General features: G+C 43.4%; 3 protein-coding genes and 1 non-coding gene across 4 annotated transcripts; 2 read left to right on the top strand and 2 right to left on the bottom strand.

The window, feature by feature from the left end:
- The first annotated feature begins 1,538 nt into the window (after positions 1–1,538).
- On the top strand, positions 1,539–8,182 carry ACAT2 (acetyl-CoA acetyltransferase 2). Its single transcript, XM_065731489.1, has 9 exons — positions 1,539–1,621; positions 1,704–1,838; positions 2,664–2,845; positions 3,786–3,903; positions 4,571–4,714; positions 5,699–5,821; positions 6,111–6,265; positions 7,435–7,545; positions 7,828–8,182. The coding sequence occupies exons 1-9, from the start codon at positions 1,573–1,575 to the stop codon at positions 7,993–7,995; spliced, it is 1,185 nt and encodes a 394-aa protein (XP_065587561.1). The 5' UTR covers positions 1,539–1,572; the 3' UTR covers positions 7,996–8,182.
- Positions 8,182–15,159, bottom strand: TCP1 (t-complex 1). Its single transcript, XM_065731474.1, has 12 exons — positions 15,041–15,159; positions 14,053–14,138; positions 13,228–13,356; positions 12,648–12,745; positions 12,245–12,355; positions 11,476–11,657; positions 11,014–11,140; positions 10,640–10,815; positions 9,778–9,901; positions 9,138–9,330; positions 8,707–8,870; positions 8,182–8,479 (listed from the first exon to the last, which is right to left on the bottom strand). The coding sequence occupies exons 1-12, from the start codon at positions 15,111–15,113 to the stop codon at positions 8,266–8,268; spliced, it is 1,677 nt and encodes a 558-aa protein (XP_065587546.1). The 5' UTR covers positions 15,114–15,159; the 3' UTR covers positions 8,182–8,265.
- LOC136049011 (small nucleolar RNA SNORA29) lies at positions 14,478–14,614 on the bottom strand. Its single transcript, XR_010622255.1, has one exon. It is a non-coding gene; the product is annotated as a small nucleolar RNA SNORA29 (small nucleolar RNA).
- Positions 15,160–15,813: 654 nt separating the features above from the next.
- MRPL18 (mitochondrial ribosomal protein L18) lies at positions 15,814–17,915 on the top strand. Its single transcript, XM_065731432.1, has 4 exons — positions 15,814–15,984; positions 16,566–16,746; positions 17,253–17,487; positions 17,707–17,915. The coding sequence occupies exons 1-4, from the start codon at positions 15,921–15,923 to the stop codon at positions 17,776–17,778; spliced, it is 552 nt and encodes a 183-aa protein (XP_065587504.1). The 5' UTR covers positions 15,814–15,920; the 3' UTR covers positions 17,779–17,915.
- The last annotated feature ends 46 nt before the right edge of the window (positions 17,916–17,961 follow it).

The raw sequence follows: 17,961 nt of genomic DNA, 5'->3' as shown, positions 1-17,961 counted from the left end.
GAAAGCATTTTGAGGAGGGTAAATTAGTGAACACTGAAATGTTCTACATTTTAGCCTATTCCTAATAAAACTGAACTATCCAATACCAAAAGAATCTTCCAAAACCTTTGAGTATTCTGAGTGTTTCACACAAGGCATAAGTCCACTTCATTGTGCTTACAGGAAAATAAACTTTGCACAACATAGCCCTAATTCTTGAATAGTAGCACGTAAATTCACTGTTCCGGGTGAAGTCCTAATTCTTCCTGTCTGAATTTCACAGAGCCTAGATTTCTAAGAAATGTGAAAATGTACCAATATTAGGCAGCAGGTTGTTATTGGATATTGTGCTGTTCATTAACTACAGTGAATTCAAAGCACAGCTGCTTAGTGAGTCATCGCTGTGTTTCTGTTTGTTTAAATAACTTTGATCTGTACCATACATGTTTCCCAATTATTTGTCTTCATGCAATTGCTATGGTTTTCTTTGTTGTTTTTTTATTTTTTTCCTTTAAGCATTCCTGTAATGCATTTGAATCTCAATCCTGGACATTATGTACAAGCAAAGTTATATAGGATAGCACAAGTCAAACAGAAAAAAAAAAAAGGATATCTCTTATTGATTTCAGGCTGGCCCATTATTACTGTCTGGTCTCCCACTTCTCTAGAGTTAGAAAACAGTTCTGCTGTTTGTGGTTGAGAACAAAGCTGAAGCAGATCAGCTGTCATGAGGTCACTAGGCCTCCAAATTCAAACTCTGATTGAATAGCGGGTAAAGATCAAATGTGGGGAGAAAAGGATTCGAATCCACATTCTATGCTCTATTTCAATTTGAAATGCAGAGGGATCCTGTAAGACTCACAGTAGCTGTATTAGAATATTTGGACTTTGTACACCTGCTGACACTTGTTAGTCTGAGCTCATCTCTTACATTAGTGGTTTTCTATTTGCATTGATGACCTCGAATTGTAATCAGTCAAATATTGCACGAAGAATGACGTTATTGGCATATGGGACAGCTGATAAACTAGGTATCTCGGTGCTGCCTTTGTACACCTGTGTCATTCTCTACTAAATGCCAATTCTTTACCCATTGCATTATGTTTTTGCCGAGCTGTAAGCTGGACATTTTGTCTGGAAGGATAACATGAGAAATGTTCTCTATCTGCTGAAATCCTACAGGATTATATCAGCTGGCTTTCCTTGGTCAACTAACTTTAATTATCTTAGTTTCCTTTTATCATAAAAGGAAACTAAGATCTGAAGATAGACGTGAAGATGGAGAAAGGTCTAGACAGCAAGGTGTGTAAGAAGTGGTGAGGTCCCTGCGTTTGTTCAGCCCAGAGGAGAGCACAGGGGAGGCCTGATGGCAGAGTTCTCGTGATTTCTAGCAGCAAACACCTTCATTTTTTGAAGCCCCAGCTGCCTCCTCCGAGTGTCGGTGCGGGCTCCTCCCCGCCCCTATCCCCGCCCTCCCCGCCCCGCGCGGCAACACGCGAGGGGCGGCCCCGGCAACACGCGAGGGGCGGCCCCGCTCCCGCCGCCGGACCCGTGCACGCTCCGGCTGACTCCCGCAGCCTCCGCTTTGCCGCCATGAGCGCCGACCCCGTTGTGTTCGTCGCGGCCGTGCGGACCGCCATCGGTGAGGGGCCGGCTGTATGTCCGCGGGGCGCGGCGCGGCCGGGGCTGCGGGCGGTGACGGCTCTCGTCTCTCTCCCTTTCAGGTTCCTTCAACGGCGCTCTGTCCGCGCTGCCCGCGCACGAGCTGGGCGCCGCCGTCATCCGCGAGGCGCTGCGGCGGGCCGGGCTGGGCCCTGAGGAGGTGTCCGAGGTGGTGCTGGGCCAGGTGCTGGCCGCAGGTAGGGCACGGCTGCGCCCGCGCGCACCTCGGGCGTCGTTTCTCGTGAGTGTGACGGTGTGCGTGGCCACGGCTCCGCCGCTGCGGGATGAAGGCCGCCCGTGGGGCGGCTGCGGCACGGCTGCGGGCTTGGGAGAGGGTCACTTGATTTGGTGGAGCTACAGCGGGGTGGTGTTTAAGCAGTCGGGTGCGTTGTGCTTTAAAGACAGAGGAAATAGATAGTTGAACATCACACTTAAAGCTGGTTTGGATATCTGTATGTTTTTAGCTGGCTGTGTGCTGTGCTCTGCTTATCTGCTCCTTTGTGAACAAAAGAGCCGGCATCGCTTTGGCCTGGAGGAGATGTAGATGAAGAATATGGTATCTGAATATAGTGCTCCTATTCTCTACATCAAGGTTGCGAGCAAGAATGGGCGCTTTTGTGGCTGACCTTGCACAAATGTGCTTATGGCTTTCAAGGGAGTTTGTAGCAAAAACTGTCGATTCATAATGTACAGAAGATGTCTGAAAGAAACCCTTCAGCTAGCAGCAGTTTAAGTGAGTGTATTTCTTATACACGTGCAACAGGTTGGTGCCGTTTTGACGTTGAATAGTTGGTGCTTCATCTCACCCACAGTCAGAAGCGGGGTTGCACATATAAAGTATCAGTAGCAAATAGCCAATTAAATGAGGGAGGGAACTGAGTTGCAGTGCAAAGATTTATCTACCAGTTAATAATGGGAGTAAGCTCAACATTTTGAAGGAACTGGGGCACAGTCATAGAATGTGGTGGGATCCATCTTTCATTTAAAGAGTTCATAAGGACATCCCCTGTCTGTTCTTGCAGGTGCTGGCCAGAACCCAGCTCGGCAGGCGAGTGTTGGAGCGGGAATCCCATACTCAGTGCCGGCATGGAGCTGTCAGATGATCTGTGGGTCTGGCCTGAAGGCAGTCTGTCTGGGGGCACAGTCCATCATGACGGGAGACTCCAGTATTGTGGTCGCAGGAGGCATGGAAAGCATGAGCAAGGTAAAGCAAGAGATTTCTCTCTCATTTTCTGGCTTATTGAGGATAGCAGTAAGTGATGCTGAAACCACATGTTTCAAGGTTAACACTCTGGAGGCAGTTCTTGCACTTGAAAGTGAATTTACATATGCAAAAATGGACTTGGTAGCTTTTCTTCTTTTTAATGATTCTATAGCTACTGAAAAGATTGCATGCAAACACACACTGCATTTAAAGTTCTGTTTTAATTGCCATCTAGTCCTGTACTGTTGAATTACTTGTGACAGCTGACAATGGAGAGAGGGTTTCTGTGCTGCAAGAGGCTCAAAGAATGAATGACTGGAAATGTTATTCTCTTGCAGACTAATTAGTCAGTAAGTAACCTGAAATATGAATTTGGAAAGGAAACAAGATGCTTCCATTTTAAGGTCTTCCGCCCAAGGCTGTGTCATGGGTTGGTGCTTGGGAAATGATCTAATGCAGAGGCTCACTGGCTGTCTTAAGTGCTTAGGGTGAGGTTGGTGCTCCCTGGTAGCACTTAGAGTACAGTAGGGATGTACATTTAGAGGGATGCGCAGCTTGTATTGCCCCACAGTACTGTGTGATTCCATCTGTGCTGAGAAAACATTCGCTGCTTATTGATCTGTGCTGCCTGAGAAATGCAAGCACCATGCCAGCTATCAGACCCTGAAAGGAGAGGCAGAGCAGCCAGCTGAGGAGCCCCATGTTTTGACTGGCCAAGGACCCTAACTGACCTCTTACTTCTTATTCTATCCTGCAGTGTGAGAAAAGGACCTAAGGTGGGTGGTTTGGGGAGCAGGAGGGGTATGTGTGCGAGGGAGACTGTGAGAAGGGATTGCTACCTGCAGCCCCAAGGTGGAGATCTGTCTCTCTGTCCTGCTGTCTTAGCTGTGTTGCATACAGCTGATAGAACCTATCTAACTTCTGAAATACCTTCTTTCAGGCTCCTCATGTAATTCACATGCGAGCTGGGGTGAAAATGGGAGAGGCTTCCTTGCAGGATACTATAATCCGTGATGGCCTTACGGATGCTTTTTATCAGTATCATATGGGTATAACAGGTAAGTGGTGACAGTCCTGAAAATCAAATGGTTAAGTGGGAAGGTGGGAGAAGAGTGCACTCAGTATTTTTTTTTTGCTTGTTTGTTTTGTTTTGTTTTCTCCCTATCTGAGCAAATAAAATGTTGACCTGGAGGAGTACATCTTCAGACTCCCTGGCTCGTGCCTGTTGGCACCTCATCTCACCACACCTCTTTTCTTTCTTAGCAATTTAAATTAATTTCAGGAAAAGTGACAAAATTAATTCCTATGTAATTGAAGCATTCCGCAGCACAGATTTATGGTGGGGAGGAGTTGGGTGAAATGTAGTGTGGATGCATGTAGTTTTGCAACCGTAGGTTATTGCATCCTGGATGGCATAGTCAGCCAACTGCTTGTTGAGAGATCTGATCTGATCATCTGATTCAGATGAGCAACTAGGAAAGCTTGTTGGCTTTTGTATTTAGCTTGATTTATTTCCTGGGAGGAGATCGTGCACAGAACTGTACACCTGCAAAATGAAATGTAGCAGAGAATCACGAGCAACCAAACAAGAAATCGGAGTGAAAACTGTTCAGTGAGTTTAACTGCTCACTACAGCAGACATTAATGAGTACCTGCATGCTTTCAATTTAAAGCTTACAGCTATAGGTGGTACAGTCAGTAATTTGCATTTCATTGTAATTTCAGCTGAAAACGTGGCCAATCAGTGGCAAGTTAGCAGAGGGGAACAAGACCAACTTGCTCTACAGTCTCAAAACAGGACAGAGGCAGCACAGAAAGCTGGCTATTTTGTAAAAGAAATTGTTCCTGTTCTTGTACCTTCCAAAAAAGGTAGGTGTTAAATGGAGGATTACAGCTAATTTTAAAGAAAATAATGTCTTCTATCATGTCTCTTCTACTACGTGGTTTCCCAGTTATGCAGCCCATTACATACGCTGTTCTGTAAATCTGTGACTTGTTGCGCTCTTTTCCAATTTCCAGGTCTTATTTTTTGAAATAAGAGAAGCAATGCAAATATGGAATATTCAAATGTGGTTCTATGCAAATAGTTCTGCTGTCTGTTTTATCGGAGAAGTAATTACAGCACAGGCACTTGTGCTTAACATAGGTTCTCATCTTTGGAGGCTGTATTAAAATCAGTATTGTTTTGTTAGACAAAAAACAGTCATGTTGATCAAGCAAGTCTTGACCGCCTAGTAAAATACACAGTAACAACAGTTAGAATTACTAGTTAATTAACTAGGTCCTGTTACAGAGGTTGTATGTGTTTCTCTTTAGGTATGCTTAGGATTTAAGCAGGCCTCTTACGGGACATGAGCCAAAGGTCTGTTTCTATTAGGCCCACTCCCTCAACCTTTTTGTGAGGTGGATACAAAACCTGAATTTTTCAAGGAGAAATGATGACTCATTTGTGTTTGCACCGAGTAGCTCCTGTGGGAAAAGATCTGGCATTAGGCCTTCAGGACTTTCCTAAAACTAGTTTAGATTATATTTCATGTTACTTGACTGTTCATTCCTGTGATATTCTTATAACAGCTTTCCACTTGGAAGAGAAGGGGTTCTATTAGGAAGAGCAAGAACGATGTATGCTTTTGTACAGCTAGACAGTATTTTGCTTGCTAGCATTTATTTCACAAAACCCAGCTGCCTGTCCTGCCAGAAGCAGCTGGAGGGAACCTTAATTTGCACTGATTTGTTGGTAGAAAGGAATATGGCATAAATTCCCAGTCACCCTGTTGGCTCTGTCAGCTCTGTGTTTAAGGTGTGTGTATGTGTGTCCAGGGTCTCCCGTGTGTCTAACACTCTGCTTTGCAGGTCCTATAGAAGTTAAAACAGATGAATACCCTCGACATGGGAGCAACCTGGAAGCAATGGCGAAGTTAAAGCCCTGCTTTCTGACTGATGGAACCGGGACAGTAACAGCAGCTAATGCTTCAGGTTGGTCAGTCAGGCTGAATCTCAAATGAAAGACTACAATAGTTGCTGTAGCTCAAGGAAGGGCGTGCAAGAGGTGTGGCTGCTGTGTGGTCACTACTAAATGCACTTTAAAGGAAGTGGCAGTGTTTGACAATATATATAAACTCAAATATTACTGTGAAGGGCTTCTTACCTGAGGAGATGTATTTTGTTTGCTTGCTTTCTGTGAAGTAACGCAAGTGTTTGGACAATAGTAATGCTTGATTGCAGTTACCCAGCAAACATACAGCAGCTGTTTGTCATTCCACAGGTTTAAATGATGGAGCTGCAGCTGTGATTCTAATGAAGAAATCTGAAGCTGCTAGGAGAGGTCTTATGCCTATGGCCCGGATCGTATCTTGGGCTCAGACAGGTATAGATCCATCTATAATGGGAGTAGGGCCCATTTCAGCAATAAAGAAAGCTGTAAGTAATTGTTTATCTGTCTATCCATTAATAAAATACTTGTTTATAATCTCTTTTCATTTTCTGGCAGTGCCTACTCATTGAATAAATAGTTCAAATAAGTACGTATAGACTTTAGAATGTAATGTGATCAAGTTTATAGGCCTCCTCGATCACCTAAGAGCCTTAATATTGAATTTACTGGAAGTGTATATCAACCTTTTATCTGACCTGTTCTTCTAAATCAGTGCCATAAATGCTGGTTTTTTTGTATACACAATACACGTTTTTAGTTTAAACTGTAGGATAGACAACTACAAATATTTCTAACTAAAATTGTATAGGTACTCTGAAAAAGGGTGCTTAATGTGAGCTTTGTAGTAAAGTTACCAAGTACTTCTCAATGAGTTTGCTTCAGAACTTCAGTCACTCTTCAGAGAAACTGGTACAAGGTCACCTTTTTCAGTGCTGCAACACTGTAAATCTTAAGATACTGCTTTCTCAGAAAGAGGTGGCTCTTGTGTGTAGTACAAAGGGGCTCTCAGCCTTGACTCAGGAGAGCTTAGCTGGTTGCAAAACATCATTGCTGCAGATGATTCTGCTGATAAAGCACTGCTGTTAGAAACAGCCAGTGGAAGTAAACATTTAAATACATAAAACATGCCTGAGCCCATACCTAAGCAGGCAGTTCTCGCCTGAAAGCATTAATCAAACTGTCCTTTAGAGTGGCACCATGAAAGCTTTAGTGGCAACTTCTCAATAAATGCAGGAGTGGAGCTATTACCCTGACACCCACCACTAATGATCGTTTCACTGTTTCTTGTATGCACAAATTACATTAAGCATTCAGAATCTCTAACAAATTCATCTTAGGTTTGTAAAAACTTACTTTTAAATCTGCTAAAACCAATACTTGAAGATGTTATTTGCTTGGCACCGTGTGCAGTTTGACTCCCTGCAATTGCTAACATCCCCATTGGTGGTGAAACATTAACCTGTGAGTTTTACCAGCAGGGAACACGCTGAACTTTTTTTTTGCTGACCCTGTGAAACGATGCCTGTTGTCCTGTAGTTTTTTTTTAATAGTGGTACAGAATTTGTACCACTGATACAAGTCTCATTAACAGCTTCCTCCCTCAGGTGCTGTGGAAAACAAAGCTCCTGCTAAAACTTCTGTTTTGTTCTCTCAGACTGACAAAGCTGGCTGGGCTCTGGACCAAGTTGACTTGTTTGAAATCAATGAAGCCTTTGCATCACTATCAATTGCAATAGCAAAAGAATTGAAAGTGAATCCAGAAAAGGTAACAAACATGAGGTTGTGTTGCATTGATTCTATTCAGATTGTATTCAAAGCTGAAGTGGAGCAGTCCTGTTGGTATAGATGATACCACATGAGGCATTTCCTTTAACTACTCAGGCCTTTAACAGCTTATACAGCCTGGATCTAGTTTTCCTTGAGGTATGTGTAGCAGATTGACTTAGTCACTATCAGAGACTGTACCCAGTGTGATGTCAGTGATGTCAAAACTCACACGGGTTAGATGACTTTTGAACCTGACCTTATGTTCTTTCCTCCCCCCCAGATCAATATCCATGGTGGAGCCATTGCTCTTGGCCACCCGCTGGGCGCCTCTGGTTGCCGCATCCTTGTGACTCTGTTACATGCACTGGAACGAGCAGGAGGAAAACGTGGTGTTGCTGCTCTCTGCATAGGAGGAGGAATGGGAATAGCCATGTGCATTGAGAGATGAGTAACTGCCTTAGTTTACTAGCAGATGTCTAATCACGCAACTGACTTGTTTTTGTTTTCCCTACAATTAAAGGAGGCTTACTAAAATGCTTTTTGTGCTTATTCTTCGGTTGCCTTGTCAACTAAGATGAAGGGTTAATACACTGTAATTCTCACTTCTGAAAATAATTTTTTTCCACATAAAAAATAGCAGCATTCAACCACTTGTTTTATTAATGTTTCAGTTACAAGAGTGGGAAGTGTAAGTTAGATAAACATAAATAAAGCCTACTTATTCTTCAAGTGCTCCAGAGTGAACCGCATCTTCATAGCACCCTCTGTCCTCTTTAGGTTCAGGGTGCAGTTTGATAAGATCATCGATTCGAAGAATAGTAATTGCAGCTTCTGTTGCGAACTTCAAGCTCTTAGTTTTGACCACAGTTGGTTCAAAGACACCAGCTTGTTTATTATCACGAGGCTTTCCATTGACCAAGTCAAGACCAATCCTGGAAAGAAAAACTATCATCAGATGGAAAGGTAGAAATAAATCCAGAGAGCACGCTGTTTCTTTAATACTAGCTCCTGGTGACACACAGAACTGAAGGTCAGAGGGAAAATAATTCAGGGACAGCCTACACTGTTCCGCAGGCAAATTATGGCTCCCTAAACCATCAGAACAGTTTTCCACCCAACTCTCCCACCCACTTAGAGATACTTCCATACTGATACTTGCCATTTCAGATTTTTGCGATCAGGATTAACTTGAGCCTCATTGTGGAATGCTCGTAACTTTGCAACAAGATCTGTAGCATCTTGAGCAGCATTCACTGCCAGTGTATTTGGAATTATTAAGAGAGATCTTGCAAATTCTGCTATTGCAAGTTGTTCACGTGATCCCTAAAAAGAGAACAGTTTTAAAACTAACTCACTGTCGCTGATGGGATAAGAAAAGCACAGCCACAATTAAGACAGCAGGACAAAACATCTTTCACATTTAGTTGAATTATCAGCAATTCATGTTTTCTGTTTGTAAGAAGCATCTTACAACTCTGTAAAATGATTATGCTTTCAAGAACCATACAACTGATTTCTGGTAGAAGGAAGAATATCCATGCTGTCCTAACAAAACACACGTGTGCTGTTACTTGTCTGTTTAACACTCACCATACTTGTTGCATAATTTTCAAGATATATTGAAAGTGCTGCCTCTACAGCACCACCACCTGGAACCACAGACTTGGATTCCAATACTCTTTTAACAACACAGAGAGCATCGTGTATAGATCGTTCCATTTCATCACACATGAAGTCGTTAGCTCCTCGTAAAATGATGGATGCTGAAGTACGAGCCTTTGTGCTGTGAAATACAGGAATAAGAAGGCAGCTTTGTTGAAAAAACACACAAAAAGCTGTCATACAAGTGAGTAAGTGTATTTGATTCCCTCAGAAACAACTACAGAAAGAGACTACAGTAAGCTGAACACTGAGATCACTGAACACCGAGATCAAAAGAAGCTAAGTCAATACACAAGTATATTCTTGTTAAAGAAACTATAACTAAATGTTAAATACAGCCTATCTAACCATCTGATAAATCATGGTTGCTGTAACAGCTGTCCAGCCCCAGCAGACAAGATGAAATACTGCTACTTTCACCTCTCATTTGCAGTGGACTTGATATACTCTTTCCCATGCGTATAACTACTCATGCCACTGAGATAGCATGGAAGCAAATAAATGGGATTTTATCTCAAATCCAAGAGAAAAATCATACACAAAACAGTATTCTCAAAGAGGTCCTTACTTCTTGATTAAGATCAGTTCATCATCACAGATTCTCTCTTGAATCACTTCTTCTGCCTGTCCCAGCATTAATGCCTCAAAACTTTCTTCACCTTCAAGGTTTGCAAGGGTTGAACATATGGTTGCTTTAACAAACAAAAAAACCGTGAAATTAGCATTCAGTTCCAACACATCCTTTGCCAACTTCTCAGAAGCACATCAGACACACAAAACAAGTACAAGCAGAGTAAGCAATTTTTTCTTCAATTAGCAGCACCTCAGCAGAGCAAAGATTAATTAAATCTCACATAGCAATGGTACCCTACAGTTTGTCATCAGTGTTATTGGTTTTGCTCAGTTTTTGCAGCATTTTCAAGAACCAGAAGTTCCTTAAGAGGAATGGTAAAGTTAAAACACAATGGAAGTGGTTGAGCATTCCTTATCCTCCCCTTGCATGGCCCACACGCCTTGAGGACTTACTTTGAACATTAGTTACAGCATTTATTTGAAGAAGCTTTTCACATACACATATGTATGGGAACTGCTGATCACGGCCCGAGCCACTGATTGGTCACCTGAGGTGAGCACCAAGTCAGCCATGGGGGCACAGGTGAAGGTGATATACCTGTGTGATTGGAAGGGGTGGAGCCTGGTTCCACCTCTCCCAGACCCCATTTAAGGGCTGACCACCACCAGGGATGGATCCCTTCTCGGAGATCTCTCCCATGTGGAGTTCCCCGTGAGCCTTGTCATCCTGAAGGTGAGCCATCTTCTCTTTTGTATTATTTGTATACTGTCTATATAGACCTACTCAAAATATACCATCATCTATACTATTTCTTTGTGAAGTACCATCCTTGTGAGTTATTTACCCCACAACATACCTCCTGATGCCTTCGCAATCCGCTTAAGATCCCTCTTTACAACTCTTCGTACTGCCATGGCACCAGCATCAACAAAGTATTTCAGACACATGTCATCAATACCTCCAGTGGTTAGAATAACGTTAGCACCGGTGGCCAAAATCTTCTGGATCCTTTCTTTTGTAATGTCTGATTCTCTGCAAGGGCAATGTGTAAATTAAAAACAGATTTAGGATTTCATAATTAAGTTCCATTAACCAATGTCCTGAAATCGCCATGCAGAGTTCTGCAAGAATGAAGCACTACCCAAGTGTATGTGCATTTCTTTGAAACGAACTGAAGAGATCAATTAAGCCTCTGAATCCCACTGGCTGTTAAGTCAACCTCCCACACACCTTTGCCTTATCTGGTCCAGCTTCTCAGGGTCCGTGATAACAACCTGAACACCAAGCTTCATTTTTGCTTTCTGCAGACTGAAGTCAAGGCACGCAATCTTTGCATTAACTATTCTCTTTGTCATACCTAAGGACAGAGTACAAAAGGGAAGAAGGAAAATGGCTGTGTCAAACTGAATTAACAGACCCTCAAGTTCACATCAGAAAATAACGCTGCTTTTACATGTCAGTTATTTAATCAACTTGTTTTTTTCAATCTCCAGTTCTGCCTGAGGGTAAGAAAATACTAACAGAGACTTCTAACCATCAGTCTCACACACTTCTATGTTACTTAACCACAAAGCAACTCTATTTGGGAATCGAAACACCAGAAGTCTCCCAATGTCAGTCAGAAGATCCATGCAGAATGACTAAGTACCAAACTCACACAAAAACTTTATGAAACACAGTATATGTTCTTACCCTGTGAGCCCACCACGCAGTTCAGAGCATAACCATTCACAAGAATGCTCTCTTTTTGGCTACGGCCATGTGCCTTCAAAACATTAACAGAGTTGATTGGATACCGGGCCTGCCCCTTCTGGTCTGTGTATTTAACTGCCATCGCAGCATCCACCACCATATTTGCAAAGAAATCACCATCTCTAAAATGCTGTCAAGGTTAAAACTCAGGATGAAAACTACTGTTGTGCTTAAGGAATGGAAAAGAAAAAAAGCTGACTTTCTTGTATAAAATATGATTTTTTTTAAAGGAATGAGCAACTCATTGGAACAATGAGAAGAAAATTAGGACACACTGGTGCAAAGCTCGTGTTTGACACTCTTTTTTGCACTTAACAGAAACATCTATTACAGTACATATCCCATTAGCACAAAGGTCAAGGAATACAGTTGTTTCTGTCACTATCAACCAAAACACAACCTTCTTTCCTGCAGTTTCACTCCTCTGATACTTATGAAATTTCATTTAGTTCCTTTACACAGAGCATTAGCATGTACAGTAGTAAGGAAGAAATACAGTTCCATCTATTACGGTGTCCTTATTCAGGTTCAAATAACTTGGAAAGGTCTGGACATGCTCTCCCATGCCAGATAACAACACCAGTGAAATGTTCTTCGCATCCTTGTTATGAACGGGAGAATACTTTATCTTTTCTGCTGCTGTAAAAGAAACTAGCCCAACCGATCAAGCTCTCTGAGCACAAAATAACTGAACCAAGTTAAAGGATACATTCCTATAATTTTCGAGGACATAGATGTTTTAGCAGCATTAATTAGGCATTCCCTGCCTAACTCGTCTGTGTTAATAATAAGGTTTTCATTGATGTAGCGAACTGCTTCCCTGTAGAATAAAGACAAAATGCTGATAAAGAACGCCACCTTTACAGAAGACAAATCTCATGCCCTCAGCCCTGCTAAGTGTTACACAGAAACCAAATCAGTTCTCCTCAGACAGTTAAATGACTTACATGACAGTATGCAAATGCAGAATTAAAACAGTTAAGAACAATGAAACCACAGTATCCTTTTTGCACAAAGAAATCTTCATTAATGCAGTTATAAAAACAGAACAAAAAGCACGCAGTTATTGTACCTGGAAAATGCAATATAATTCAAATCTATCTGTTCCTTACTTGCAAGCAAGTCGGTAGCCACCAATAATGGAGGTAGGATGGATTTTCTGTTTGACTAGTTCGTCTGCATTTTTCAGCAGTTCTGCAGCAATGATTACCTGTTTGAAATACAAACACCAAACATACGTATTCCATACAACCAAAACAACTGACTGCTGTCATACAGTACAAAGTCAAATCCCCAATGGTTCACTCTCTATTCAGCAGAAAAAAAACTCCTAAAACTGACCTTATGAAAAAGCCACCCAATTGTAAACAGCTTAATAGTTTTCACTTCCCTAGAACTTCTTACAGCACTCACCATTCTTACCCATTAGTTTTAGTGCTTTACTTTCACACTGCTTAGAAACTAAAAATGTCAATTCAAAACCTAGCCCTGATTTCAAGAAAGGAAAAAAAAATCAACTAATATTCTGCAGGGATTAAGTTTCATCCCAGTACACCAACTGCATATAGAAAAAAACCATCTATAAAATATAAGCACACAACTGATTTCTGTATTCTGTAACCCACTTTAAGAAAAAATGAGATCACAAAACACTGACATTTGTTGCATCTGCCTGTACAACTTTTTGCATACCACTGAGGTTGTCCCATCACCGACTTCTTTGTCTTGTAGGTCTGCCAGCTCACACAGGACTTTTGCAGCAGGATGTTCGACCTCCAGCAGTTTCAGAATGGTGGCACCATCATTAGTAATGGTCACATCCTAGTTTTCAGAAATTGAATATTAGTACAAAATGTCTATTGTTTTTTCTGTCACATTTCACAAAGTTAATATAACAGAACACTATTTTTTCTTCATAAATACTTGTGAAATGGCTATTTATACAAAATGTTTATTTTTTGTAACCAAGTGACCCATTGTTACCAGGGCAGGACTGCCACTTCATTATCATCAGAAATACTAGTTAGATATCAAATGTTCTGCACGTATCATGCTCACAACGAAGTAGTGAATCACCTCCAATACTGTATTTTATTGTGGTACTCTACAATGAAAACTCTGAATAATCTGAATTGCAAAAAAGCAGATTTTAGAGTTGTTAAGAGTTAGCTGAAATCACTATTCTGTTGTGCCTCAGAGTGAAGATATCAGGGTATACAAGTCAACACCATCACGAGGTCTGACTTCAGCATTTGATATTCATTTGAGTCAAAGTGATTTTTTCAAGTAGTAGTTTTTATATGTAGAAAAAGACCAACTGTAATACAAAAACTGCTGATGCGATACAGCATGAACCACCTGAGTGCTACTTAACTTAAGTGCTCCTCCTTCCACACCATATGAACTCCAAACAAGTACACGAACATGAGACCTAGGAAGCACGCTAGGTGGAAGCACTTGTACAGGAATAAAAAACTTCCTGGTAACTTCCACTTAAGAAAAAACTTACTTACTTACCCCAATTTCATCCACCAACATCTTATCCAGACCAACTGGCCCCAAGGAACTTTTCACAATGTTGGCAATAGCAGATGCAGCAGTAACTGCATAAATGAAAAACAAAAAATCAAGGTTAAAAAAAAAAAAACTTTCAGAAACTTTAGATGAAATAAACTAACTTAGGATCAATTTCAGTTTGCCTAAACACTCTAATTGTTTGCTGGTACTAAGCAGTATGAAATACAAGAAGCACGTAGCAAGGTAGATACACACCTACGGTACAACCATATAACGTAAGATATAAGAACTAATAACCTATCTTCTTGCCTTAATTAAGTCTGTAACTAACATAAATACTTAAAACCCTTTTAGTCATGAAAGTTTAAAGTGAGGGGCGTTCAGGCACTGAAATGATAATGGAGCATCTAACAAAGCAGCTTATTTATGTGTTGTTCTGCCAACTTCATGTAGGAAAAAGATACAATCAACCTTTTCCTTCAGACCGTGGCAAGTTTTTCCTCTATCCCACAAGCATAGCCACTTCCTCGGGAGATTGAAAAAGTGGTAGTATAATGGGAACAGCTTCAATGCAGGCCCTCACTCTGAGCTTCAAAAGGTGTAACTGCTGCTCTTTAGAGCAGCTTTTTTAAAAGAGCTGCAACAACCGAGCATCTCAGCCAGATTAAGGCAATCCTGACCTTAAGTGCACATCAGAACCGAACAACCCTCACAATCACCAGGAGGCAGATCAGCTCCTTCAATACCTTTTACCTTCTCGCAAATACAGACAATCCCAGGACACGTAGCCCCACCCTAAGGATGCACACTAAAAACGCGAAAGCCGTGTGATGCTTGTGAAAAGCACAGTTCGGACGGCGCCCGTTTCCCCAGCAGCACCGGGCACCCTACGGCAGCAGCCGGGGCGGGGAAGCACATGGCAGCGCCATGTTCCCTCCTCCACGCTCCCTCCCCGCTTAGCAGGCCCCGCTAGCAGCACGGCCATTACCGTTCTGCGTGCGAATGGTGTCGCCGCTGGTTCGCTCGCCGAACACGGCCAGGGGCCCCTCCATCGCCGCCATCTTCCCGCCGGGCCTCGGCGCGACACAGAGAGACGCAAGGCCTAGCCGCACAACACCCAACGGGCCGCCTTGGAATGCTGGGAGCTCTGCCCGAGACCGGCGTGGGCAGGCCGTGGGCACGAGGGGCGGGACCGTGGCCTGGCCGCCCAATCCGGAGGCGCGGCGCGGCCAGCCTCGAGCCGTGATTGGTCCTTGCCGTTGAACAAAGCCACTGGACCGAAGAAGAGGCGGCAGCGCTTCCAGGAGGTTCTAGAAAGCGGGGTGGTGCGCGGCTGCTTTGCGCATGCGCGTTAGCGCGCTGACCTCTGGCGGCACTGTCCCGGTAGGGCGGGAACGGCTGTCTGGGTGGGTACGGAATTGCTCTTCTCTGGACTGCGGCTAGATCTAACACGACATCTTGTGGTGTGGCGTTTCCGCACTTTTGACAATAGTATTACAATGCGTTACTTCGCTTTTGAACTGAATTTATTATTCTCCTAGTTACAAAGCCACGATCTGTTTCGTCTCGAGCCCGAGTTTCTTCCTTTAGCTCTAGAGAAAGGCGACGAGTGGCCGGCACTCAAAGCCACCGCGCTTCCCGGGGCTCTCCCCGTTAACGCGCTACCTACAAAGCACACACCGGGATAACTCGCGTAATAAGCGCGCAGCAGCCCGCCCAATGGTCCCACGTGACAGCCCGCTGTGGGCGGAAGTGCTCCTCCGGCTTCCGGAGGGAGGTGCCGGCCTCACCCAAGATGGCGGCGCCCAGCGGTCTCTGAGCGCCCGAGAGGTCACTGTCGTCTGAGGCCGCGGCGGGGCCGGCTCTCCATGGCGCTGGGCGGTCGCGGCTGCGTGTTGTTGGCGGCTGGCCGGCTGCAGGCGCGGGGAACGGGTAGGTTCGATTGCTCTGGTATTCTTTGAGCCAGACTTCTCCGGCAGGAGGCGTCGAGCCCCTGTACTGCCAGGTCGGTGTCACGGTGCGGCTGCTCCGCCCTGCTCAGACCCGTAGTGCCACCGGGAACGGCTGCTGTGGGATGAGGCGGGGCCCTGAGACGTAGCCTGCTGGAGGGGCTCCCGCTGCCGTTCAGGACGTAAAAGACGCGTGGCGGAGTGAGTTTGCAAGCCTAAGGTGATAGCATGGTTGGTGATGGGGCAAGGTTGATGGGTTTTTACTTCTTTAGTAGTCAGTTGGTTCCTTGTGCAGTTCACTTTCGGTATTTCTTGGAGTTTTAATTCTAAGAATCTTGTAATTATTCTCCAGTTTGTATTACATTCTTAAAACATAGTTGAATGTTCCATGTACCTTCAATTTTTAGCTTATGTTCCATCTCACAAGTTGAAGAAAGAGGCCGAGCTCTGGTTACCCACTGCTTTGTATTTGGTCTACTACTTGTGTTATATATAATTCCTAACTTGTTGTGATTTTGTTTGTTCTCCCCTCCTGTTTTCTTTTTTTTCATGCTTTCCTTTAAGGTATCCGTTATGCATCAGCTACAGCTGGCCTCCAATCTGAGAGTGAAATAGACACAAGGGAGAATGAGGTGATTTCCCCAGAGTTCACTAACAGGAACCCTCGGAACCTGGAGCAGTTGGCACTTGCTAGGAAAGAGCGTGGCTGGAAGACAACGTGGCCAAAGCGTGAATTCTGGCACAGGTGAGTTGGAAGACCACTAGAGGAGGTGAAGACTCCAAAAGAAATAAAAATCAGTGATATATATACTATGTGGAATTTCCATAAAATGTACTTTTTGGGTTATTGAATGAGTTGACCCTTTAGCATTAGACTTCAAGAGGCTATGTGACAAACCTAGAGCTTCTTTTCAGCTGGAGCGGTTCCCCCATGCAGACAGCATGGTACAGATGCACAGTGTTTGTTTTTGGGGCGAGTGCATGCGAAGCACTCTATGGCTAGGCACGTGATTGCTGAAAAGTCACTCCTGGAACTTCAGTCCTTTTAACTGGTAAAAGGAGTCCTATTTTGTGTCCAAATAAAGTAAGAAAGAAAGCCTGCCAAGTTAATAAAAGCAGTATTGAGAAATCATTATATTAATAGTTCCAGTGCATTCAATGTTATAAAACACAGAACTTTGGTTACTGCATTTCAGTGTGTTCTCTCTGGGGAAGGCATCATTCTGCACGGTGCGTTTTTCCCTCGCCCAGGTTACGGCTGGAGCGGACGCAGCATTATGTGGAAGCCTTTGTGGAGCGCAGTAATGGCGATGTTGTGTTATCTGCCTCTACTCGGGAGTGGGCTATAAAGAGGCAGCTGTACAGTCCTAAGGGCGTTGCAGCCTGCAGAAACCTTGGCCGCGTTATGGCGCAGCGCTGTTTGGAAGCGGGAATCAACTTTGTGAACTTTAAAGCTGTTATTCCTTGGGAATACCGCTGTGATTCGGCAAGTACCTGTCTCCTTATACTTGATGAGTGTTTTTTTTTTTCCCTTTCTAATCACTAATTTATGTATTTTCACCATTACTTTTCTTATGTGGCTTGCCTGTTCTTTCTTGCAACGGTTCAAAAGGTGACCCTGACAAGCTGCACGCTCTGTGTTCACAGTGTTGTTTGGGTACTGACTGCATTCTCTCTATTTATTCACATCTCTCTTTCCAACAAGATCCAGGAATTTGAAAAAGCGATGACGGAGGGTGGTGTTGTTCTGCGAGAGCCACGGAGAATCTACCAGTAACATGGAGACCACTGGGGCAACTTCCAAAGAACAGCACTCCCTTCCTTGGGTGTGTGTGTCCAGGCACAGCGAGGGACTGAAAATGGAAAGAGTTGGAACGTGGCATCCAATAATAAAATATTTGTAAATAAATAGAAGTGTCATATTTCAGGTTCTGAAATTAAACAACACCTTTCTTCTAAA

Source organism: Cyrtonyx montezumae, unplaced genomic scaffold (genome assembly GCF_038088225.1).
Source record: "Cyrtonyx montezumae isolate F1298 unplaced genomic scaffold, pur_monq_1.0 scaffold_0, whole genome shotgun sequence".
Lineage (NCBI taxonomy): Eukaryota > Metazoa > Chordata > Aves > Galliformes > Odontophoridae > Cyrtonyx > Cyrtonyx montezumae.
This window is presented reverse-complemented; position numbering and strand designations above follow the sequence as displayed.

Bases quoted from the DNA above. Each gene is read 5' to 3' on its own strand.
- ACAT2 (XM_065731489.1), top strand. From the start codon at position 1,573: ATGAGCGCCGACCCCGTTGTGTTCGTCGCGGCCGTGCGGACCGCCATC. The intron at 1,839-2,663 runs GTAGGGCACGGC...CTGTTCTTGCAG, and splicing joins GGGCCAGGTGCTGGCCGCAG to GTGCTGGCCAGAACCCAGCT. The intron at 4,715-5,698 runs GTAGGTGTTAAA...TCTGCTTTGCAG, and splicing joins TCTTGTACCTTCCAAAAAAG to GTCCTATAGAAGTTAAAACA.
- TCP1 (XM_065731474.1), bottom strand. From the start codon at position 15,113: ATGGCGGCGATGGAGGGGCCCCTGGCCGTGTTCGGCGAGCGAACCAGC. The intron at 11,658-12,244 runs GTATCCTTTAAC...ACAGCATTTTAG, and splicing joins TCCTCGAAAATTATAGGAAT to AGATGGTGATTTCTTTGCAA. The intron at 9,902-10,639 runs GTATGTTGTGGG...TGTTTGTTAAAG, and splicing joins GATTGCGAAGGCATCAGGAG to CAACCATATGTTCAACCCTT.
- MRPL18 (XM_065731432.1), top strand. From the start codon at position 15,921: ATGGCGCTGGGCGGTCGCGGCTGCGTGTTGTTGGCGGCTGGCCGGCTG. The intron at 15,985-16,565 runs GTAGGTTCGATT...CTTTCCTTTAAG, and splicing joins GCTGCAGGCGCGGGGAACGG to GTATCCGTTATGCATCAGCT. The intron at 16,747-17,252 runs GTGAGTTGGAAG...TCCCTCGCCCAG, and splicing joins AAGCGTGAATTCTGGCACAG to GTTACGGCTGGAGCGGACGC.